Source organism: Pseudophryne corroboree, chromosome 2 (assembly GCF_028390025.1).
Source record: "Pseudophryne corroboree isolate aPseCor3 chromosome 2, aPseCor3.hap2, whole genome shotgun sequence".
Taxonomy (NCBI): domain Eukaryota; kingdom Metazoa; phylum Chordata; class Amphibia; order Anura; family Myobatrachidae; genus Pseudophryne; species Pseudophryne corroboree.
The window spans coordinates 132,638,285-132,664,121 of NC_086445.1; the positions used below are offsets into that span (position 1 = coordinate 132,638,285).

The following is a 25,837-nucleotide window of genomic DNA, read 5'->3' on the forward strand; positions in this document are numbered from 1 at the left end:
GGTTTCTGCATGTATGGTTCCCACTGTGAAGCATGGAGGAGGAGGTGTGATGGTGTGGGGGTGCTTTGCTGGTGACACTGTTGGTGATTTATTAAAAATTCAAGGCTCACTTAACCAGCATGGCTACCACAGCATTCTGCAGCGCCATACCATCTCATCTGGTTTGCGCTTACTGGGACCATAATTTATTTTTCAACAAGGCAATGACCCCAAACACACCTCCTGGCTATGTAAGGTCTACTTGACCTAGAAAAGTGATGGAGTGCTGCGTCAGATGACCTGGCCTCCACAATGACCCGACCTAAACCCAACTGAGATGGTTTGAGATGATTTGGACCGCACAGTGAAGGAAAAGCATCCAACAAGTGCTCAGCACCTCTGGGAACTCCTTCAAGACTGTTGGAAAACCATTCCAGGAGACTACATCATGAAGCTGATTGAGAGAATGCCATCAGTGTGCAAAGCTGTCATCAAAGAAAAAGGGGGCTACTTTGCGGAATCTAAAATATAAAACATTTTGATTTGTTTAACACTTTTTTGTTTACAACATAATTCTATATATATATATATATATATATATATATATACCAAAGTGTAACTGCTTAAGGACTCGTTTACACTTGGATACAAGGAAAGTTTATGTCACGCCTCTAAAGGTGTGTACACACGGTGAGATAAATCTGTAGGATTTTGACTACATAGTCAAAATCTTAAGGAAAGTTAGTGCATATCTCAAGGTGTTAGGCAGCATGCGATACCGATTCGATCCCGTTGCGCGCTCCGGTGGGATCGGTATCGCAAGGATAGATAGACTGTGTAGGCAAGTCAATCTTGACTATCTAGTGTACTATCTAGTACAAAGTATAGTCAAAACTGGCACGTAGTCAAAATTGTACATAGACAAAATCAAAATTACAGATAGTCAAAATCTGTGCTATCTGGGCTCTGGGGGAGTTCAAGGTAACTGGCATAGTCAAAATCGGGCATAGCAAGGATCACACCGTGTGTACACACCTTTAGGCAGTATACCTCCACTTTAACGCTGTGCTCACAGGTATTCTTACAATCTCCCTCAAACGTTTTTCAAAAGTAGGCAGGTATGCCTGTAACAGAAGCAACTTTGCAATACACATCCCAATGCATGTTACATACCAGAGCTTCTGTATTTGCAATCTGATATCCTAAGAAAGTAACCAGCTGTGAAAAAGATGGTCTTTTCTTACAATCAAAAGCCCAGCAGGACTGCATCAAGAAATATCTGTAAAGAAAGCAGATCTTAAAAAGAATATGAAGGAATGACTGAGAGGGAGCATTAACAATACATAATTAGAACCAATTATCAGGGCTTAGATAGCTCACTGATTACGTGCTCAGATATGTTGGGTTGCAATAATTACAATCACAGCAGATATGGTACAAGGCTGGCATAAATCTGGAATGTTATGCAGTGGGTCATTTTGATAAATTACTAGTATCAGAACATTCATGTTGCCCAACTTTGTACTTGAAAGGAAAAAGGGGCGTGGTCACTCTGTAATGTGGCCATACTACAGAGGGTGTGTCTAGGATTTTGAACTGCTAGGCTGATCCTAGAGTTCTCTAGGAAGTGGGAAGTGAGGCCAGGGTGATGGTAGATGACTGTAGGGATGGTCATCGAATGGTTCATCATCGATGGTCTCCATCTATGGTGCCATCAGTACCTTACCTTCAATGACAGTAAATTGTTGACAGAAATTAATTTATGGTTTGAAAGCCGACCCCTGTGTTTTGGTTTTGCCAAAACTACCCACAGTGTTTTGTTTTCCGGTTTTGGTAAAACCTTCCTGCTAATAACAGCTAAAATCATGTCAGTTGGGGGTGTTTTTGTTCCTACAGTATTATTACCCCAATAACATTAATTTCCAGTCAATTTTGACAACCTCACAGATCACAATATTGTTCACCAATATAGGAAGCAACAGAGCAGCGGCACAAACACACGTCAGTTACTTTAAGAATATAGCACATCTATGAAACATTGCGGCACTGCAGTGGCAGACAAGAGGGCAGTTTAATAAACTATATGAAAAAAGAAAGTACAGAGTGCGCTGTCAACGGCAGCCAGTATGAGGAAGGTCAATTCCCCAAAACAAATATATAGAATATGGAAAGGTTATATTGGCGCCGGCTGTAGGTCAAATAACCAATAACAATGTATAAAGTGTAACACTTAATTTATTTAAACATTCATAAAAGAAAGTAAAATACTCCCATTCATCAAGGAACAATAGTATAAGTATAGCAACTGCTAAAATTCATATATCTAAAAATGCAGGATGCCACTATTCTTTTGATTTGTTGGATATAATGGCAGCAGCTTCTGGCTCGGGCTCTATTTCCACATTGCTCACAAGTCATTAGATGACACAGGTAATTAATTACCAGACTGGCTTCCGGATGAAAAGGTCCCCCTAGGTATCTTTGTGCAAATAAGATCCAGATGGCAACAGGGGAAGGTCCGGGTCTGTGGTGTGCTTGTGTGGGAATTTTGTGTCCAGTGGATGCAAAGAGTCCATGAGTTGCCAGGAAGTCTGTTGGGATGAATCCAAATTCCAGTGGTCCTGCAGGATGAGCCACAAATCAAAAGAATAGTGGCATCCTGCATTTTTAGATATATGAATTTTAGCAGTTGCTATACTTATACTATTGTTCCTTGATGAATGGGAGTATTTTACTTTCTTTTATGAATGTTTAAATAAATTAAGTGTTACACTTTATACATTGTTATTGGTTATTTGACCTGCAGCCGGAGCCAGTATAACCTTTCCATATTCTAATAACCTATATGACCCCATAGCAAGAAAGATTTCAAAAGAAGAGCCCGCAGTACAGGGAAATGGAGGTGGAGTAGGTAGTGGCAGGAAGGTAAAGCATTGATTGATTGATTGCTTGATTGATTAATTAATTATTTGATTAAAATGTATTTATTCAAATTGATTCATTACTACTTATTAATTTAGAAAATTAATTTTCACTAAAATGAATACTTGCACTACAGAGCTGCAAACTCCAAATCAGCCTATCTTACACTAACAAATATTAGGAACCTGACCTATTGGTCTTACCCCCGCCCCTTCTAATTGTAGTCCATTTATGATGTGCACCAGTCTGACTATGAGGGATAATAACATGTTTTTCCTCCTAAATCTAGTCCACAAGTAGTGCACGATGGACTTGTTCTTGTGCTCTCCCATCCAGCCTTTTGTTGTATATTCATTTAAAAAGAACATGAACAGTTTAACAAACCAAGCACTTCAGTGACAGGGACTGCCACTTTTGTGGCTCAAGTATTTGGTTTGTTTGGACCCCCACAAACAATTTTTTGGAAGGACTACTTCCGATCATTAATGAGGAGGTTGATGATGAGGGTGTTGGCAGTAGAGATTGCATGTGCTGATCCAAACTGCTGGTAGCTGATACGGGTTGCTTGTTATTATTTGCATTACTTGCATGAACTCTCTGCAAATGACGTAGGGAGGAAGTTCCTAGATGGTCACCATCTTTACCTGTACTGCTCAGTCCCACATTTGTAGAGGGTGCAGAAATGGTGGAGGGAGGCTTTCACATGAGTACAGTGTCAGAAATGTCAGACTCACACATAGTTAACATGGACACTAATACACTGTCAGGGATTTGTGAACACAGTTTTTTCTTTAGCCTTGGTGTTCATCTTTTTTTTTTTTTTTTGGGGGGGGGGGGGGGGCACTGATTTGGCTGTTTTTAAGGTGACACTGGTACTAGACTCGGAGCCAGTAGGTGTTGTTGCATCATCATCATCATCATTATGAGGTTACAGAAGAAGATGCCTGACTGTGTTGGGCCCCGGCTTCCACAATAGGCATTTTTGTGGTGCACGAAACAGCACTAGCAGGACCACCACTCGCAACAAAGGCTGTGGCCTGAGCCTTTCCTTGCAACTGCGTGTGGTTCAGTATACGGCAAATTTACGTTTTTTGTCAGTAAACATTCTCTTTATTGTTAAAGGTGATGTTTTCTTTAACATTGTGAACATCGCCCGTCATTGGAAAACCATGATGGATTCTAACAATTGATGGTCATTGGCCATCCTTTTATGACTGCCACAAAAAGAAAAATAGGGTGGAAGAGGAAGTATGAGTGGACATCAAAGGATGAGACAAAGGACTTATTGAGCGGTACACAGAAAGTGCAGTTAGGAGAGAGAAGGAAAAAGCAGAGAGAGAGAGAGTCCCTAAAATGAGAGAGCAGTGGAGGAAGTGGTGTTAGATGGAGATTTCAGTGATGGCTAGGACATCAAGAGAGTTGGAAATGATGTGGTCATGAACAGACATTTTTTACAGTCAGATCAAGCATGCATTCCAAGGGGTACAGAAGTGAGGAAGGGAATGATGAGGTGCAATTGTGGTTGTCAGGGCTGATGGTATGCAGAGTGGGATCAGGAGAGTGACCGTGGGAGCGAGAGGAGCAGAGTGGGGATAGGATATCACATCGACCAACTACATTGAGACAAAGTGGCCTCTAAATGTAAAGTACTCACAGACGGTAGTTAACTAAGGATTTTATATGGTGGAAATATGGAGATGTGTGTATTAATAGGAAAATATAGCAAACAAAACAAATATAGAATCTTGCTATATATTTATACTTCTCACACACTTACATTTCATCACTGGCATAGAACGGTTGGTCCATTTTAAATCCACTTTGTAAGAGCTTGTAAAACTTTGCATTGACCAACATGCCTGGATATGGGTTCACCCCTTAAGTGAAGAAAATGGAATATTAAGAACTATATCTATACGTGGAAATACATTTATATATTTAAGTAAGGAAAATAATTCCAGAACTGTATGTCATACCAAGAGAAAATATCTCCCAAAGTAATACGCCATAGGACCATACATCACTTTTAATGGTATATATTCCTTCAAATATACTCTCTGGAGCCATCCATTTAACTGGGAGACGAGCCTGGAGCAAGCATATAAAATAAAAATGTAATCACACAGAGAACCTACAGTATTGCCCATATGTCTGCTGGACATTTTTTCAGGCACATGATTATTGTACTCAGCAAGGAAAAGTTACTCAAAAAAATACAAATAAAACGCTGACGTAGTACCTGCATGTATCCTGTAGATGGTGCTGCTGATTTCCTTATGACATTACCAAAGACTTGTAATTATTTTCAAAACATTATTACATTGGGTAATATTAAGATAGCTTTTGTGTTCCTTAAAGAAATATTAACTAATTACAGAAGCGTTTATCCCTGTACGACCAATTATTCCAGGTTAGTTACAGATCTCTGCGCACAGATGTAAACGGCAGGTTTTTGCATACAGCGCATGTACCAATGCCTATTTCTGTATTTCTGTGTGTTTGCCATACTTATATTTCCATGAAATTGGGTGTTGGGTGTTTTGGGTGTGAACTGGGCAGTGGCGAAAGGATCACACTCGACCTTTTGACCCTATCGACCTTTTACTGTCGACCTAATGACTATCTATCTTTTTAATGTCTATCTTCTGTATCACACCCCATGGCAGCAAATTACAGGGGTACGCTGAACATGTCGTGTTTTCAGGATTTCTTTAAATATGTCCAGCAGGTTAGTTAATATATTTTGCTGTGTAAGTAATTATCCGGCACCCTCTTACACAGACACAAATCCTGAAAACAGGACCTTTTTTGGGTACTTGAGGACTGTAATTGAAAACCCCCTTTTTTTTAATTGTCTAATTTATTCTAGCTATCAGCTTGCAGAATTTAAGATTGTCCATGATTAGCAAACAATTCTAAATGGATATAATGGAAAATCGGAATGTGATCACTGCAGGAAGTGGGCACAAAAAACGAAAAGAGACAGTTAATATTTGTGCTTATGACAGCCCATTCTAAATGAATCACAATAAAAAGTAGTTTGACGGAAGGTTAGGAATCAACGTACAACAGATTTCATGCATTTAAATAATTTCATGCATTTAAATAATCACAGTGAGAATGTGAAGGGATGAAATGAAACTTACATTGCCCTTAACCACATAGTTTGAATCATTGACAATATCTCTGGCAAGTCCAAAATCACATATTTTGGCCACTTTTTCATCAGTTACAAGGATATTTCTGGCCGCAAGGTCCCTATGAATACACTGCAGAACAGAATGTAATTAGCAATATATGTTAGTAACTGTTGTTATTATTATCACCCCCATGTCCTGTTTTGTCTGTAGGTAAGTTTTGCAGTTACAGTATGTCCCACTAACTGTCATTTCTCACCCTCCCCTGTCTCTTCATAGCACAGAATTAAAGAAACATCAAATAACAATAGTCGCCGTTTGTAGTAAAAACTGGTTATGCCCCCAGTCCCTCTCTCCAGGGAATAGATGAGCGCGGCACCTATTGCATACTTGCCTACTCTCCTGAAATGGATGTGAGGCTCCTGAAAATCAGGTGGCACTCCCAGCCACCTGGAACAATGGGCAAGTCTCCTTAAACCAGCTACTATCCGCCAGCAGCTACCCACTTTTTGAATGAAAGTGGGCAGTCTGGAAGGCAGATGACGCAATTCTCGCTGAAATGAATTCTAATGGCCCACCCCCAATTGCAGTAATTGTAGCACTGTGTAGGGGCAGGGCCTTGATGCCTCATTGAGCCCACCAGAAAAGCGGGACTGTCCCCAGAAAAACTGGATGGTTGAGACTGAGGTATGCTGCTGTATTTGTTGGACTGACATTGTCCATGTGACAATGTTCCAATCTTCTTATTGCTCTTCAGACACTCCCCTTCATCTGTAATGTGGGAGGAATTATTTCCAAGGACATCAGTTTCTATGTAGATGTATTACACTAGGTACATATGCTGCACAGCCAACTGGACAATATTGCATGCGGCACTGTGCAGTGTAATGAAGGATGGAAGGAGGGATTGTTCCGTCCTTTATTACATCATTCTTATGTGTACCACAGATACGATATATCGACAAATCGGCTGGCATGTCAACTGGGTAAACATCACTCTAGTGCAGAGGTTCCTAAACGCGGTCCTCAAGGCACCCCAACAGCCGAGGTTTTAGGTATATCCATGGCTCAGCACAGATGGTTAAATCAAATTGACTAAGGTGCTAATTAAGTCACCTGTGGCCAAGCATGGATACATTAAAAACCAGGACCGTTGGGGTGCCTTGAGGACCGCGTTTGGGAACCTCTGCTCTAGGGTGTACACAGCTGTAGATAAGAAGGCTTAGTGATTTTGGCTTTGCTTGGATCTGACATTAACCACAAGTTTTGGACTTATAAGACATCTTGCAGTTGATAACAGTCTACTATATTTGTCTAAGCAGGGGCTTCAGTGCAGGGCCAGGCAGAGTCAGACTGACCCACAGGGGTGCAGGGGGAAACCCCCAGTGGGCCTCACTGCCCGGGGCCCCAACCCCTCCTCATGGGATCAGGTTCTGGACTGTGCTCTTGAATTGTTCATTACACGTTACATTATACTGCACAGGACGATGGGGTATTCACTACAGTGTATGGCGGGTATTCATCTGGTACATTATCATGCATGCACTGGCAGTATTTACTATATATATTTATCTAGTGGGCCCTTCATACACCAGTCCAACACTGGGGCCAGGGCTGTATTAAGCCATATTAAGCTCTTGGCATCCCCGGACCTCCTTCTCATAGGAAGGGGTGGGGCTCTGGGAATCTGCGCCATCTGAAGATGGTGTTTATTCTCGCAAGCAAACCCCAAAACTGAACATTTGCTGAACATTAGGCGACCCTATTGGGATCCTAATAATGTTACTTAAAATGTGTAAATGGCCTTTAAGTGACAAATGAATAGGCCCCAGAGTGAGACTATCAAAAAATGTTGCCGCCAGACGTCTGTGAAACATCTTTTCCCCAATCAAGTACGAGGCAGCTTTAGTTTGTAATCCTCATCATTGGGAGCTGGTGTCCGAGTCACATTGAGGGTGAACGCCTTTTTTTCAACATTTCCACGCTCTTTGTTTTCGTAATACTAACAACTAGTACCAGGCTCATCTATTTAAAGCAACACTATAAAAAGCAAAGCTGACCATTATTAGAGGCAGGGACTGTTCTAATAACAATTCAATGTGTCACAAGTTCAAGAACAATCCCGTCTGTCAAGAGTCTTGGGAAACTCACCATCTTTGATTCAAGAAATTCCATTCCTTTCGCAACTTGGTACGAAAAATAGAGCAGATCTTCAAAGGTGAGGATGTTCAGATCCTCCTCCTCATACTTCCGGATGTTTTGGTATTTCATTTCTTTAGCAAAGAAGAATTCAAACAATTTATTTTAAGTTGTCACATGAAAGAGCAACGCTCACCAATGTACATCTCATGCAAACTGTTATAGCACCATTGGAATCTACAGTTTATCTTTAACACAAGCTTGAGGGGTGACATGCTGAAAGTGTATGTACACCACTTTAGTTTCATCAAACCACCCAACTGGGCTAGGGACACTATTTGTATTTACAGAATCTATTTTGTTGACTTAGGGGCCGATTCAGCATCCAACACTGAAGTGCAGAAATCGCTATTCAGTTATTTCTGCACTTCTGCGCATGCATGCACGCATGTGTGAGGGCTTATATTGCGATCGCTCGCAATCTAAATTCCAACAAGGGGCGGTGATAGGGCGGCGATGTGGCGTTTTGGTGGCGGCATTGGGGAGGGAGGCACGGTCAAGACAACGGAGGTGTGTCTGGACTGTATGTGGGGTTGGCTGTAATGTCACAAACAGCCGCTGCGACTCGGCAGCTACATTGCAAAGGCAGGGGGCAACTGTTAAAAGGTGAGTGCATTGCTGTTTAGCGATGCACTTGCATTTCAGCGGGATGTGAAAATAAGCTAGAGAAATGAGTTGTAGTTTTGTGATTTCTCACAAAACTACAACTCATGCTGAATTAGTGTTATGATTCTATTGGTGCATGTATTCTCTCTGTTCAAGATGCACCTGGGGTCAGCTGACTAACTATTCAGTATGCACCTGGTGTCAACTGACATTTAACAATCCATCACTGTCTTTCCTGTGTTTTCTGTTCCTTAGGCTCTCTGTGTACATGCAGCTCTGCAGGTGCACAGGGTTTGTAACACTCCTAGCCTGGCTTTTTTCATTGGTTAGTGTGGCTGTTATAAACCAGCCAGCTGAGTCTCCCATGCCGGTTATATGATTATTATATTTTCCTGCCTGAACTATCTGCATTGCCTGGTGTCTTAGTCCAAGCTCCTGTTCATGCCGAAAAGCTTGGTCTGCCGGTTCATGTTATCCAGCAACTCCTGTTTTTGCCGGTTTGTGTTTCCAGGACTACTTAGTTAAGTATTATGGACTTTCACTGTGCCCTGTGGATTCTCTTAACATTCATTACTTGTGTTTACATATTACTGTGGACTTCATCTGTGCCTGCATGCATTTCTGATTTATTGTGCAAATCCTGCAATCTGAGTTCTGTGGATTATAACCTGGATTCTTGTTCAACTATTTCATTACTCTGCTGCAAGTCTTATTATGGACAACCATTTACACTCTGCTCATGTTGTACTATGGATTGTTACTGTGATTCCTCTGTTATACATTATCATACCACTGCTTCAATAAAGTACTTAGTATTCCCTCACTTCTGTGGACATTAATTACCTGCAACAGTGATTGTGAAACATTCTGGTCCTGTATTCAAGCCCTGGTTCATAGCTGTGTAACTACTCATCTGCTGTTTTTCATCAGTGTTAAAGTATGGTGCTGCACATTCTAGTCTTAAGGGTAGAGTCCATAGTCTGCTAAACATTACATCCTGCTATACCTCGCTCAAGACACTTCAGTATTCTACAGTCAAGTCTGGTTAACCATTTCTGTGCCACGCTGCATCTGCCTGCACCTCCAGCATTTATCCTCTCCTCGTAATTCATCTGCCAAACATTATAGGCAGGCGAACTTGCCTACCTGACACTCTCCATGAGGGAGAAAATGCTCTGTTCCTGGACTTTCCTGGTAATGTATGATTGCCATCACCTGTGGTGTAACACCTTTATTATCAATTGACTAGCTCACCACAGGTGATGGGAATCATACATTACCAGGAAAGTCCAGGGACAGAGCATTTTCTCCCTCATGGAGTGGGTCAGGTAAGCAAGTATTATATGTATATATATATATATATATATATATATATATATATAGATAGATAGATAGGAGAATAGGCGGCACTCAGGAGACTGAAGAGACTGTCTCTTCAATAAAGAAAGTCGTTTGAACAGTCTCATGAGTGCCGCCTATTCTCCTATCTACAATTGGAATTCTTTCCTAGGGAGGGCACCGGAGCAGATGTCATGTAAGCAAGGGGAGTGCCGGCTGCTTGGATGATTTATATATATATATATATATATATATATAAAATATTTTATTATGGGAAAAAAGAGTGACTCATCACGACATCTATTAAACCACAAGGCCTACAGTCTTGAAACTTGACAGGTAGCTTCTCCTTTGGTCCCAGGTGCTTGCTAAGAACCAGTTTTACAAACGTCACTGTCCAATCACGGAAATCGCCAAAAATGTATGTATGTGTATATGTATGTTCCAGCATAACTCTGGAATGCCTGCAGCAATTTACAACAAACTTGGTACACAAATGACTTACAATCTGGGAACAAACACTGGGGAGTTAACACACCTCTAGCACCCCTAAGGGGTACAGCAGCACAGAGTATATCAGGAGACAGCATAACTCCGGAACAAACACTGTGGAGGTAAGACACTCCTAGGGTGGCCCAGCAGCACAGAGTATTTCAGGAGACAGCATAACTCCGGAATGCCTGATGCAATTTACATCAAACTTGGTACACATATGACTTACAATAAGGGAACAAACACTGTGGTGGTAACACACCACTAGCACCCCTAGGGGTGGGCCAGCAGCACACACTATATCAGGACATGCATGATATGTCAGGAAGGACAGGGCTACATGTGACAGTGGTAGTGACATGATGTGAGGAGAGGAATGGAGGTAGCAGAAAGCCTCACACTGACAGTTATATAGTGGGAGGAGCAGGGTCCCCAGCAGCGAAGAGTATATTAGGAGATGCACGATATGTCAGGCAGGACAGGGCTACATGTGACAGGGGCAGTGACATGATGTGAGGAGGGGAATGGAGGAAGCACGAACCCACACACTGAGAGTTATATAGTGGAAGTAGCAGGGTCCACCAGCAGCACAGAGTGTATCAGGAGATGCATAATGTGCTGCGCTATATAAGAAACTGTAAATCGATCATTTCACAGGGGCATTGACATGATGTGAGGAGGGGAATGGAAGCAGCAAGAAGCCACAGACTGAGAGTTGTATAGTTGGAAGACCAGGGTCCCCTGGGGGACCAAAAAGGGTTCTGACCACTACACAAAGTGGGCCAGGGAAGCAACATATGCCTACATACTAGATCTCCTACCAATGTAAATTAACGAACAACTATAATTCTAATTTACCATCCTCATCCTGTAGCGAAGAACAGTGAACAAGAACAGTGAGGGTATCTATCTAGTGACCCTTATGTCACAGACTGAATAGAGTGACTTTTATCTCCTTAATGATGCTGATATCAAAGACTGATAACAGTGGGGTTATCTCCCTAGTGACAGATAAAACACCATCAAATACATTATTTATAACTCATATACAAACAGTTGCAACTAGGTCAAGAGAGCTGATGTCTTAAGGGCCGATTTAGGGAGAGATGTGTGCTGACCGTGCGGGGGGAGACGGGGGGGGGGGGGCGCTCATTTCTCCCAGCGGGCGAAATGAGCGATGTGCTAGATTGAGCCAGGCCAATCAAGCACCAGCGATAGCGATGTGCGGGGCTGCGCATAACTATTGCTGTGGGTGGTACACACGGACAGATCATACTTAAATTCTAAGCAATCTAGCCAGATTGCTTAGATTTTAAGCAGCGATTGCTCCGTGAGAACCCCCCTATAGACTGAGCACGGGGTGGAGGGATTGTTGCACTAGTGATACTGATGTCACAGACTGAGCACGGGGGTGGAGGGATTGTTGCACTATGATACTGATGTCATTCACAGCAAAGTGGGTGGTGTCTCCCTAGTGTTGCTCATGTCACAGAATGAGCACAGTGAGGGCTACGCTGATGTCACAGACTGAGCACAGTGAGGGCTATTTCCCTAGTGACGCTGATGTCACAGACTGAGCACAAAGAGGGCTATTTCCCTAGAGACGCTAATGTCATAGACTGAGCACAGTGAGGGCTATTTCCCTAGTGACGCTGATGTCATAGACTGAGCACAGTGAGGGCTATTTCCCTAGAGACGCTGATGTCATAGACTGAGCACAGTGAGGGCTATTTCCCTAGTGACGCTGATGTCACAGACTGAGCACAGTGAGGGCTATTTCCCTAGTGACGCTGATGTCACAGACTGAGCACAGTGAGGGCTATTTCCCTAGAGACGCTGATGTCACAGACTGAGCACAGTGAGGGCTATTTCCCTAGAGACGCTGATGTCACAGACTGAGCACAGTGAGGGCTATTTCCCTAGAGACGCTGATGTCACAGACTGAGCATAGTGAGGGCTATTTCCCTAGAGACGCTGATGTCACAGACTGAGCACAGTGAGGGCTATTTCCCTAGTGACGCTGATGTCACAGACTGAGCACAGTGAGGGCTATTTCCCTAGAGACGCTGATGTCACAGACTGAGCACAGTGAGGGCTATTTCCCTAGAGACGCTGATGTCACAGACTGAGCACAGTGAGGGCTATTTCCCTAGTGACGCTGATGTCACAGACTGAGCACAGTGAGGGCTATTTCCCTAGTGACGCTGATGTCACAGACTGAGCACAGTGAGGGCTGTTTCCCTAGAGACGCTGATGTCATTGACTGAGCACAGTGAGGGCTATTTCCCTAGAGACGCTGATGTCATTGACTGAGCACAGTGAGGGCTATTTCCCTAGAGATGCTGATGTCATAGACTGAGCACAGTGAGGGCTATTTCCCTAGAGATGCTGATGTCATAGACTGAGCACAGTGAGGGCTATTTCCCTAGAGACGCTGATGTCATAGACTGAGCACAGTGAGGGCTATTTCCCTAGTGATGCTGATGTCACAGACTGAGCACAGTGGGGTCTATTTTCCTAGTGACGCTGATGTCATAGCATGAGCATAGTGTGGCACCTGGTTAAAATGCCTGTGTTAAAATCTCATACCCTATGTTAAATGTACAGTAAATATATGAACTCATACCTCCCAACTTTTGATGTGTACGAGGGACAGTAACTTGGGGGCATGACCTCGCTCTAAGGGGGCGTGCCTTCATGGAAAGGGGCGTGACCTCACAGCAAATGCCACGTTAGCAAACCACGTCCCCCATTTTTGTCAGTGTGGGGGCATGGACAGCGCTCAGTGAGCTGCTGGCCATGCCCCCTGTCCCTTTCTGTCGGGGAATAGACGCTGTGCGCATACGCAAAGCATCTATTCACCGGTGCTCTACTCAGAGCAGCAAGTGACAGGGGGATCTCCCAACTGCCCCCCCACCCTCGGGACACTGCGACTCGCTGGTGGGACAGACCGTGAAAAACGGGACTGTCCTGCCAAAATCGGGACAGTTGGGAGGTATATGAACTAAATGAGAGAAGTACGAGGCACCTGTGAGGACTCTATAAAAAGACTGCTCTGCGCTTTAAAGGGAGAGTTATGAGGTACCTGTAACTGAGAGACAGAAATCCATGCTATCACTAGGAGAGAGATGAGGTATTGTTGTGTGCCTGCAGCTGGAGCTGAACCCTGCTGGTCGGCTGGAAAGAGGAGGAGATGGAGGATGCCAAAATAAAGTAGCCAGCTCTTCACATAAGGCATACCTCCCAACTGTACCGATTTTCGCTGGACAGTACCATTTTTTGGGGACTATCCTGCTGTCTCACCCGCGGGCCGCAGTGTCTTGCGATAGGGGTGGGGCAGTCCAAGGCTCCTGTCACTCGCTGCTCTGCGGTGAAGAGACGCTGTGTGCATGTGCACAGCGTCTATTCACGGGTGCCAGAGGGACTGGGCATGCTCCCACAGTGACGGAAAATGGGAGGCGTGGTTCACAATTGCGGTGCTGCCGTGAAGCCACGCCCCTCTTTATATAGACCGTGTCCCTTTTCATGAGTATGCGCCTCTGGCGCGTGAGATGACCCACTTAAAGAATTTTCAATGTTGGGAGGTATGCATGAGGACTCATAGGAGAGGGCTGGACGGAGGCGGAACAAGAGAGAGGAGAGGGAGTGTTCAGTCCTTATTGTGATGCATGACCTGGGGTAGACGTGGTGGAGGACGTCCTGCAGCAACACAAGTAGTTCAGCTAATGAAGGGGCTGAACCATAACAGTCATTCTGCCTCAAGAAGGTGAGATCTGCACAAACATTACCATACACTCACCCCAGGCAGAACTAATTTACTGTTTTAACCAAAGGCTATTCACAAAGCTTTCTAAATTGGCCAGTGTATACAGAGACATTTAATCGTAAATAGACTATCCCATCACCTGTTATATTTGTGAAAAACGCCCCATTGGTATTTATTGTTTATATTCAACTCCACTTAAATACAGAGCCTCTACAAGATTACACCTGCTGCAGGATATTTAATTAACAGAAGGAAGGGGACGGATAGCTGAAACTCATTTCAAGCAGGTAAGTTATCACGGATAGTTGTAAGATAAAATCCCACTGCACTTCAGTAGCCACGCAGGTGATATACACGGCTTTATCAATTTAGAGTGAGGAATAATATTTCCCTGGATGAAACGGATTTCACTTTCCATTTCCATAAATTTATGTAAACTGCACTGTCCATGAAATTGGCCCTCTGTCCAAATTTTAGCCACAACGTTAGTTATATATGCATATATACTAGAGACGAGCGGATTCGGTTTCCTGAGAACCGAACCCCTCCCCCACGAACTTCACTACCCGAGCCCGGCTCGATTTTTCCCACCTGACTCGGAAACCAGAACGAGGCAAAACGTCACCATCCCGCTGTTGGATTCTCGCGGGTTTTGGATTCCACATAAGGAGCCACGCGTTGCCACCATTTTCACTCCGATATTGGAGAGAGTAGCGAGAGGACGTGTCTCCGTCCTCAGTGTCTGTGCGGGAGGGAAATCCTTTTCTCGTAGTCCGTAAAGGATGCTGGGGTCCACATTAGTACCATGGGGTATAGATGGGTTCACTAGGAGCCATTGTCACTTTAAGAGTTTAACAGTGTGGGCTGGCTCCTCCCTCTATGCCCCTCCTACCAGACTCAGTCTAGAAACTGTGCCCAAGGAGACGACATACTTCGAGAGAAGGAAATACATAGACAGTGGCAAGATTCATACCAGCTCACACAAACAAGGCAATCCAGGTTAACTAGCCTGAAAACACAGCAACAGCTGAAACATTACTAAACCCAGTAACGAAACGCAGTACTTACCAAGAACAAAGCAGTACTGAACCATATAACCACAGAAGAAGAACGAAGCGCTGGGCGGGCGCCCAGCATCCTCTATGGACTACGAGAAAAGGATTTACCGGTAGGTAATTAAGATCCTATTTTCTCTTACGTCCTAGAGGATGCTGGGGTCCACATTAGTACCATGGGGATGTACCAAAGCTCCCAGAACGGGACAGAGAGCGCGGAGGCTCCTGTAGAACTGCTTGACCAAACTGTAGGTCCTCAGAGGCCAAAGTATCGAACTAGCAGAACTTTGCAAACGTGTTCGACCCTGACCAAGTAGCTGCTCGGCAAAGCTGTAAAGCCGAGACACCCCAGGCAGCCACCCAGGAAGAACACACCTTACGAGTAGAGTGGGCCTTAACAGATTTTGGACACGGCAATCCTGCCGTAGAATATGCATGCTGGATAGTGAACCTGATCCATCAGAAATCGTCTGCTTAGAAACAGGATACCCAATTTTCTTGGGATCATAAAGGACAAACAGAGAGTCTGATTTTCTGGAACGAGCAGTCCTCTTCACTTCGATCTTCAAAGCCCTCACAACATCCAAGGACTTTGATGCAATTGGGGAGTCAGTAGCCACTGGCACCACAATAGGTTGGTTGATATGAAAAGCTGACACAACCTTAGGAAGGAACTGCTAACCTGTACTGAGCTCCGCTCTATCTTCATGGAAGATCAAATAGGGGTTTTTACAGGACAAAGCTCCAATTCCGACACACGTCGCGCCGAAGCCAAGGCCAACAACGTGAGAGCCTTTCACGTGAGCAACTTGACCTCAGCCTCCTGTAAAGGCTCAAACCAATCCGATTGCAGGAAATGCAACACCACGTCAAGATCCCAGGGGGCCGTCAGCACCACAAAGGGAGGCTGGATGTGCAGAACCACTTTCAAAAAGGTCTGAACCTCAGGGAGGGCAGCCAATTGTTTCTGGAAGAAAATGGATAAAGCCGATATTTGGACCTTTAAGGATCCCAACCTCAGGCCCATATCCACGCCTGCTTGCAAGAATAGGAGAAACCGTCCCAGTTGAAACTCCACCGCAGGAAATGTCTTGGATTCACACCAAGACACATACTTTTTCCAAATTCGATGGTAATGTTTAGACGTTACTTCCTTCCTAGCCTGTATCAGGGTAGGAATAACCGCACACGGAATACCTTTCCGAGCTAAGATCTGGCGCTCAACCGCCATGCCGTCAAACGTAGCCGTGGTAAGTCTTGATAAGCGAACAGCCCCTGAAGTAGAAGATCCTCCCGAAGAGGAAGAGGCCTTGGATCTTCCAGCAGTAGATCCAGCAAATCCGCGTACCAAGCCCACCATGGCCAGTCCGGAGCAATGAGGATCGACTGAACTCCTGTTCTTTTTACAAGCTTTAGAATTTTTGGTATGAGCGGAAATAGAGGGAACACATACACTGACTGGAATACCCACGGTGTCACCAGGGCATCCACTGCCACTGCTTGTGGGTCTCTCGACCTGGAAAAGTACGGCCGAAGTTTCCTGTTGAGATGCAAGGCCACCATGTCTATTTGAGGTACGCCCCAGCGACCGGTCACTTCTGCGAACACCTCTGGATGGAGGCCCCATTCTCCTGGATGGAGATCGTGCCTGCTGAGGAAGTCCTCTTCCCAGTTGTCCACTCCCGGAATGAAGATTGCTGACAGCGCCACCGCGTGCCTTTCTGCCCAGAGGATTTTTGTTACTTCTGACATTGCAGCTCTGCTCTTCGTTCCACCCTGACGGTTTATGTAGGTCACTGTCGTTACGTTGTCCGACTGCACCTGAATGGCCTAATTTTGCAGAAGGCGTGCTACTTGAAGATGTTTATCGGAAGAAGGGATTCCTGACTTGACCACCTTCCTTGGAAGGTTTCCCCTTGGGTGACTGCTCCCCAACCTCTGAGACTTGCATCCGTGGTTAGAAGGATCCAGTTCTGAACCCCGAACCTGCGGCCCTCCAGAAGGTGAGGCAGTTGCAGCCACCAGAGGAGTGAAATCCTTGCTTACGGTGACAGACGTATCCTCTGGTGCATGTGTAGGTGAGATCCAGACCATTGGTCTAGTAGATCCAGTTGGAAAGACCGAGCATGAAATCTTCCGTACTGCAGAGCCTCGTAAGAGGCAACCAACTTCCCCAGAAGGCGAATGCACTGATGAACCGATACCCGGGCAGGTTTCAAGACATCCCGGACCATTGTCTGTATCACCAACGCTTTCTCCACTGGCAGAAACACCCTCTGCACCTCCGTGTCAAGGATCATCCCCAGGAAAGACAGCCTCCTTGTCGGCTCCAAATGTGATTTTGGAAGATTCAGGATCCAATCGTGCTCCTTGAGCAGATGAGTCGTGATAGCAATGGACTATAACAACTTCTCCCTGGACGATGCCTTTATCAGCAGATCGTGCAGATATGGAATTATGATCACTCCCTGTCTGCGGAGGAGAACCATCATCTCTGCCATCACCTTGGTGAAGACCTTCGGTGCAGTGAAGAGTCCGAATGGCAGTGCCTGGAACTGATAGTGATTGTCTAACAGTGCAAACCTAAGATAAGCCTGATGCAGTGGCTAAATGGGAATGTGGAGGTATGCATCCTTGATATCCAGGGACACCAGCGACTCCCCCTCCTCCAGACCTGAGATTACCGCCCTCAGAGACTCCATTTTGAATTTGAACTCCCTTAGATAAGGGTTTAACGATTTCAAGCTCAGAATTGGCCTGACCGAACCATCCTGTTTCGGTACCACGAAAAGGTTCGAATAGTAACCCTTGGTTTGCTGACGAGGTGGAACTGGAACAATGACCTCTGACTTTTCCAATATTTGGATGGCTTCCTGTAGGATAGCTCTGTCTGTCATTAAAGCTGGCATGCCTGATTTGAAGAATCGGTGAGGTGGGAGATCTTGAAACTCCAGTCTGTACCCCTGGGACACAGTGTCCTGTACCCAGGGATCCAGGCCAGATGACACCCAGTCATGGCTGAAACATCTGAGTCTGGCTCCCACCTGTCCGTCCTCCAGGCTGTGCAGTCCACCGTCATGCTGAGGATTTTGACGCACCAGAAGCAAGCTTCTGGTCCTGGGAACCTGCAGGTGCAGGTTTTTTGGATTTTACACGACCTCCTCTAAAGAAGGTGGTAGGAGGCTTGGACTTTTTTGTCTTAGCGGCCTGAAAGGACTGTGATGCAGATGAAGAAAAGGGTTTCTTCGAAGAAGGCGGAGCTGAGGGAGGAAAAGGTGACTTACCCTGCGGTAGCCGTGGAAATCCACGCATCCAACACTTCCCCAAATAGAGCCTGACATGTGTAGGGTAGGTTCTCCACACTCTTCCTGGATTCCGCGTCGGCAGACCATTGGCGTAGCCAGAGTCCCCTGCGAGCTGAGACAGACATGAAAGATAATCTTGCATTCAGCGTACCCAGATCCTTCATTGATTCTACCATGAACCACGCAGAATTCTGTATGTTACGTAAAAACAGTTCAATATCACTTCTATCCAGTGTATCTAAACCCTCTAATACAGTGCCTGACCACTTTACTATAGCTTTATAAATCCATGCACAGGCAATAGTAGGCCTTAACGCTACCCCTGAAGCAGTGTATATGGATTTGAGCGTAGTGTCAATCTTACGATCAGCTGGTTCTTTTAACGCGGTAAAACCCGGGACAGGTAAAACCACCTTTTTTGACAGCCTGGAGACAGATGCGTCCACTATGGGAGGGGTCTCCCAACTTTTCCTATTCCTTTTGGGAATCTGGAGTTTTTTCTCCGACTCTTCCCAGGATTTAACAAATATAGCGTTTATATGGACGCAGGGAAGGTCAGCAAGGCTTTCTTATTGTCTGTGAAGTAAGGCTCCTCATCCTGCACAGGTGGTGTCTATCTCTAATGGCTTCGATCATCAGCCGCCCCCCTCAGCACATTCCCATCACCGTCTGTTGTGTCGGAGTCAGTATCCGTGTCATCCTGCATAATCTGGGCAAGTGCACATTTCTGAGGGTACATGCTAGAGGCTTTTGAAGGGATAGAAATGGAACCTGACCACCCTGCCATATGCTTTAAAACCTGAGTTTCAGTTTCAGTATGGGCTACACTGATAGAGATCTCAGAGTCCCTTAATAGAAGCTAGCCATTCTGGCTCAGTAACAGGAATCTGAGACAAAACATTACATTCCTGGGTACAGGAAATGGACTCTTCTGGAGAAGAAGCATGCAGCATAAGACACAGAATCCCTGAACATGGTTATGTGAGAAGCATACATACACACTCAGCCAGGAAAATGTCAGACACAGTTTCCCCCCAAATCCTTCAGAGAGCCAGCACACACACAGCGCTTCCCTAGGTAGAGACAATATCACTACCTAGCATTGACTGACTGTGTTCCTTAATAACTACACAGTAATTACACAGCCACCCACCTTCTACAACCCCCTGGTACCGCACAGGATAGCTGGAGTTGTGTGGAGGGACAGCTCTCCCTGTCAGTGTCACTGTAGAGGGTCCGCAGGCAGGAAAATGGCACTGCTTGGTCCGCTCTGAGAAGCTCCGCCCCTTGATCATGGCGCTTCTTCCCGCACTTTCCTTCTTTATACTGGCCTGAGGAATGGTGCTGGCAGCGTTACCGAGGTCCCTGATAGCAAGAGTGACCAGTGTAGGGCATAGGCGCTGGCTCAGGGTGCCCCTCACAGCGCCACACAATGTACCGCTGAGCCTCCGGAGCGCGGTCCATACCGTTCTCCCACCCTGTTGCTGCCATCTTCACACCGGCTCCCCGCTTGTCAGGGGGGCAGGTGACTCACTCGCCACCGATATTCTTCTGGGTCTGTTAGGGGGTGGCGGCATGCTACGGGAGTTAGCGGTTGCCTGGGGTGGCTAACGATCATCACCCTCAGGAGCTCAGTGTCCTGTCAGCGGAGATAGTGGTTCAAACCCCGCAGGGCGGACACTACTCTCCCCCTAAGTCCCTCAAAGCAGGGAGGCTGTTGCCAGCAGCCTCCCTGTGCCTAAATTACTCTTAGAAAAAAAATAAAACTAAAGAAGCTCTAGGAGCTCCCCTAGCTGTGACCGGCTCCTCCTGGCACATTTTCTAGACTGAGTCTGGTAGGAGGGGCATAGAGGGAGGAGCCAGCCCACACTGTTAAACTCTTAAAGTGCCAATGGCTCCTAGTGGACCCGTCTATACCCCATGGTACTATTGTGGACCCCAGCATCCTCTAGGATGTAAGTGAAAGTGGGGTGGCAATTCCAGTGCTGTCTTGTGCTGCTCAGTCCAATCTAGTGTCTTATGCTGCATCAGTCCAGTCACAGTGGTGGTGTCCTCTGCTGCCATATGTCCAGTGCTGCTGTTTAAGTCCAGTCCAGTGGTGCTGTCTTGTGCTGCATCAGTCCAGTGGTGGTGTCTTTTGCTGCATCAGTCCAGTCACAGTGGTGGTGTCCTCTGTTGCTATATGTCCAGTGCTGCTGTATAAGTCCAGTCCATTGCAGTGGTGCTACCTCTTTTACTTCTTTGCATGATGTGCTGTTTGGGGACTATATTTTTTTAAGCGCCATCCTGTCTGACACTGCAGTGCCACTCCTAGATGGACCAGGTGTTTGTGCCGCACACTTGTGTCGCTTAGCTTAGTCATACAGCCACCTTGGTGCAACCTTTTGGCCTAAAAACAATATTGTGAGGTGTTCAAAACCAATCCAGATCCAAAACACGAGCATGTAACCAGAACCAAAACCAAAACACGAAAAGTGCCGCCGCACATCTCTAATATATACTCAGTCATAGACTGAGCACAGGTTGGAGGGGAGAAGGATTGATGCCCTAGTGATACTGATGTCACAGACTGAGCAAAGTGGGTGTTGTCTCCCTAGTGATGCTGATGTAACAGACTGAGCACAGTGAGGTTTATCTCCTTAGTGACACGGCTGTCATAGGGGTCTATTTATGAAGCAGTGAAAAGAGTGGATAAGTGAGCCTGTGGAGAAATTGCCCATGGCAACCAATCAGCTGCTCCGTACAGTTGTATAGTATGCAAATTATAAATGTTACTTCAGTGCTGATTGGTTGCCATGTTCAACTTCTCCAATGGCTTACTTCTCCACACTTATCACGGGTGGTCTTCAGTATGCCGAATGTCGGGATCCCGGCGCACAGTATACCGGCGCCAGAATCCCGACACCCGGCATACCGACATAAATTCTCCCTCGTGGGGGTCCACGACCCCCCTGGAGGGAGAATAAAATAGTGTGGCGCGCGTAGCGCGCCACCGTGCCCACAGCGTGGCGAGCGCAGCGAGCCCGCAAGGGGCTCATTTGCGCTCGTCACACTGTCGGTATGCCGGCGGTCGGGCTCCCGGCGCCGGTATGCTGGTCGCCGGGAGCCCGGCCGCCGGCATACCATACTACACCCCTTATCACTGCTTCATGAATAGACCCCATAAACTGACAACAGTGGGGTTATCTCCCTAGTGACAGATGTGGACTGAAAAAAAAACATCCACTACACTATTTATAACTCATATACAAACAGTTGAAACTACAGTATGTAAGGAGAGCTGCAATTAAAGTCTGATAAGCAAACTTTCCTGATTGCCATACTAGAAGTACCTAAAATAGTACCTATTTGTAGAAGTCATGCTAATGCTATTTCCCTGTTTTCTAACTAACTACCCATTCTTTTTCTCTATTGTCTCAGCTGTTGAATTAAATCCGTTTAGGGCCATACTTGTCCCAAACAGTTATTCATTCACTTACAGTAGGTACAGTCATGGGCGGACCAAGAACAAAATGACACAGAGGCATCATGACAGGGGTACGTATATAACGAAGAGAGGGTGATGCCTTGGAGAGACAGAGGATGACAGAAGTGACAGGGTGATTGGGAGACAGTGACACAGGAGAGAGGCAGAGGGTGAGGCAGTGGGTGATGAGGATAGTGGTAGACGGAGAGGCAGTGGGTGACATGGAGAAGCAGATGACAGTGACAGGCTGTGGGTGATGCCAGGGAATGGAGGACAGGGGCAAGCAGTGGGTTACACCAGTGACGTGCAGTGAGGTCATTGGCTGGGGAGGCACTGATAGATAGACAGAGATATATATATATATATATATATATATATATATATATATATATAGTGGTCGAAGTGGAAATTTTGAAGTGGGGGTATGCAAAAGTCCAGGATGCAATTATGCAGAAAAGGGGGCGTGGTCACCCAATAGGGGGTATGTCCAGTGTAGTAGAACCCCTTATACTATCTAGCACTGGTGCCCCTTTCACTTTATAGCACACGGTACGAGCTGAAATTCACATTATAGCACACGGTACGAGCTGAAATTCACATTATAGCACACGGTACGAGCCGACATTCACATTGTAGCACACGGTACGAGCCGACAGTCACATTGTAGCACACTGAATGAGCCGACATTCACATTGTAGCACACTGAATGAGCCGACATTCACATTGTAGCACACTGAATGAGCCGAAATTCACATTGCAGCACACTGAATGAGCCGACATTCACATTGTAGCACACTGAATGAGCCGAAATTCACATTGTAGCACACTGAATGAGACGACATTCACATTGTAGCACACTGAATGAGCCGACATTCACATTGTAGCACACTGAATGAGCAGACAGTCACATTGTAGCACACTGAATGAGCCGAAATTCACATTGTAGTACACTGAATGAGCCGAAATTCACATTGTAGTACACTGAATGAGCCGAAATTCACATTGTAGCACACTGAATAAGCCGAAATTCACTTTGTAGCACACTGAGGGGTATATTTACTAAAATTCGTATTTTTCAGAATGAGGTTAAAGTTCAAACACGAATTACATCGAAAGTGTAAATTCGCAACTTTTTGAATTTATTACGACTAATTTACTAAGCTGTCGTATTCTGCATTTTCGTGTTTTCCGATGTCGATGTCATTCGTATTTTTTGGCAGTGTTTTACGGGAGTGAATAGTAAAACACTGCCGACATTAACCCAATGAATCTCGTCCGGATCTGGGAGATCCGTGCAGGGCTTCATTGTGCACCTTTCATAAAAAAAATAACATTGTTACAAATCTAAAAAAAAAAATGCGTGCGGTCCCCCCCCCCCCCTAAGCATAACCAGCCTCGGGCTCTTTGAGACGGTCCTGGTTGACAAAATATGGGGGGGGAAATTACAGGGTTTCCCCCATAGTTCATAAACCAGCACCGGGCTCTGCGCATGGTCCTGGTTCCAAAAATACGGGGGACAAAAAGCGTAGGGGACCCCTGTATTTTTGAAACCAGCACCGGGCTCCACTAGCCAGGTACATAATGCCACAGCCGGGGGACACTTTTATACTGGTCCCGGTGGCCCTGGCATTACATACCCAACTAGTCACCCTTGGCCGGGGTACCCTGGAGGAGTGGGAACCCCTTAAATCAAGGGGTCCCCCCCTCCAGCCACCCAAGGGCCAGGGGTGAAGCCCGAGGCTGTCCCCCCCATCCAAGGGCGGCGGATGGGGGGCTGATAGCCTTTTGAAAAAAATGTGAATATTGTTTTTAGTAGCAGTACTACAAGTCCCAGCAAGCCTCCCCCGCAAGCTGGTACTTGTAGAACCACAAGTACCAGCATGCGGTGGAAAACCGGGCCCGCTGGTACCTGTAGTACTACTACTAAAAAAATACCCCCCAAAAAACAGGACACACACACCGTGACAGTATAAGTTTATTACATACATGCACACCTCCAAACATACATACTTACCTATGTTCCCACGAGGCTCGGTCCTCTTCTCCATGTAGAATCCTTGGGGTACCTGTGAAAAAATTATACTCACATAATCCAGGGTATCTTGTATTCTTTGTATTAATCCACGTACTTGGCAAAACAAAAAACCCGACCACGCACTGAAAGGGGTCCCATGTTTACACATGGGACCCCTTTCCCCGACTGCCAGGACCCCCCCTGACTCCTGTAAAAGAGGGTCCCTTCAGCCAATCAGGGAGCGCCACGTCGTGGCACTCTCCTGATTGGCTGTGTGCTCCTGTAGTGTCTGTCAGGCAGCACACGGCAGAGATACAATGTAGCGCCTATGCGCTCCATTGTATCCAATGGTGGGAACTTTGCGGTCAGCGGTTGACCGAAAGTAACCTCACCGTATTTCCCCATATTTTGTCAACCAGGACCGGCTCAAAGATACACGTATTTTTTTTTTTTTAAATTAACACTTTCCCACCCCTTCCCACTGATAACCATGCACGGATCTCACGGATCCGTGCATGCCTATCAGAACACGGTAAAAAAAAGCAGGTCTATTTTAAAACTGCTTTTTTTTACGATTTGTATTTATTCACGGCAGTGATTGGCTATTGCCGGCAGTGTTTGTGAAATACAAATTTTAGTAAATGACCGAGTTCTATCAAATAACAGGCGTATTTGACCGATGGTGTATTCATTCGTATTTTTTTTCTTGGACTTCAAAAAAAATACGAATGCCCTCATCACTGCCGAGATTTGTGCTTAGTAAATTCCCGAGATGACACTTAAAACGCAAAATCGGTCAAAATCGGGACCTTAGTAAATATACCCCTGAATGAGCCGACATTCACATTGTAGCACACTGAATGAGCCGACAGTCACATTGTAGCACACTGAATGAGCCGAAATTCACATTGTGGCACACTGAATGAGCCGACATTCACATTATAGCACACTGAATGAGCCGACATTCACATTGTAGCACACTGAATGAGCCGAAATTCACTTTGTAGCACACTGAATGAGCCGACATTCACATTGTAGCACACCGAATGAGCCGAAATTCACATTGTAGCACACTGAATGAGCTGAAATTTACATTACAGCACACACAATGAGCCGAAATTCACATTGGAGCACACTGAATGAGCCGAAATTCACATTGTAGCACACTGAATGAGCCGAAATTCACAATGGAGCACACTGAATGAGCCGAAATTCACATTGGAGCACACTGAATGAGCCAAAATTCACATTGTAGCAAACTGAATGAGCCAAAATTCACATTGTAGCAAACTGTATGAGCCGAAATTCACATTGTAGCACACTGAATGAGCCGAAATTCACATTGGAGCACACTGAATGAGCCGAAATTCACATTGGAGCACACTGAATGAGCCAAAATTCACATTGTAGCAAACTGAATGAGCCAAAATTCACATTGTAGCAAACTGTATGAGCCGAAATTCACATTGTAGCAAACTGTATGAGCCGAAATTCATATTGTAGCACACTGAATGAACCGATATTCACATTGTAGCACACTGAATGAGCCGAAATTCAC

At 45.5% G+C, this 25,837-nt stretch overlaps 1 protein-coding gene and 1 long non-coding RNA gene across 6 annotated transcripts in view; one reads left to right on the forward strand and one right to left on the reverse strand.

Annotated features, from left to right (window-relative positions):
- Positions 1 to 25,837, forward strand: part of LOC135003315 (uncharacterized) — a 57,506-nt gene that overhangs the window by 28,859 nt on the left and 2,810 nt on the right. The window contains exons 3-4 of the long non-coding RNA XR_010204346.1: positions 14,645 to 14,726; positions 22,220 to 22,336. This is a non-coding gene — a long non-coding RNA (uncharacterized LOC135003315). The remainder of the gene's footprint in view (positions 1 to 14,644; positions 14,727 to 22,219; positions 22,337 to 25,837) is intronic.
- Positions 1 to 25,837, reverse strand: part of FLT3 (fms related receptor tyrosine kinase 3) — a 238,801-nt gene that overhangs the window by 4,330 nt on the left and 208,634 nt on the right. For 4 of the 5 annotated variants that reach the window (XM_063951725.1, XM_063951722.1, XM_063951724.1 and 1 more), the window contains 5 exons: positions 8,190 to 8,311; positions 6,048 to 6,170; positions 4,878 to 4,989; positions 4,679 to 4,778; positions 1,153 to 1,258 (listed from right to left, as the gene is read on the reverse strand). In XM_063951725.1, the coding sequence (XP_063807795.1) occupies positions 1,153 to 1,258; positions 4,679 to 4,778; positions 4,878 to 4,989; positions 6,048 to 6,170; positions 8,190 to 8,311 (563 nt within the window). Of the gene's footprint in view, positions 1 to 1,152; positions 1,276 to 4,678; positions 4,779 to 4,877; positions 4,990 to 6,047; positions 6,171 to 8,189; positions 8,312 to 25,837 lie in introns of those variants that run through there. The other variant, XM_063951721.1, reaches the window with a different exon arrangement.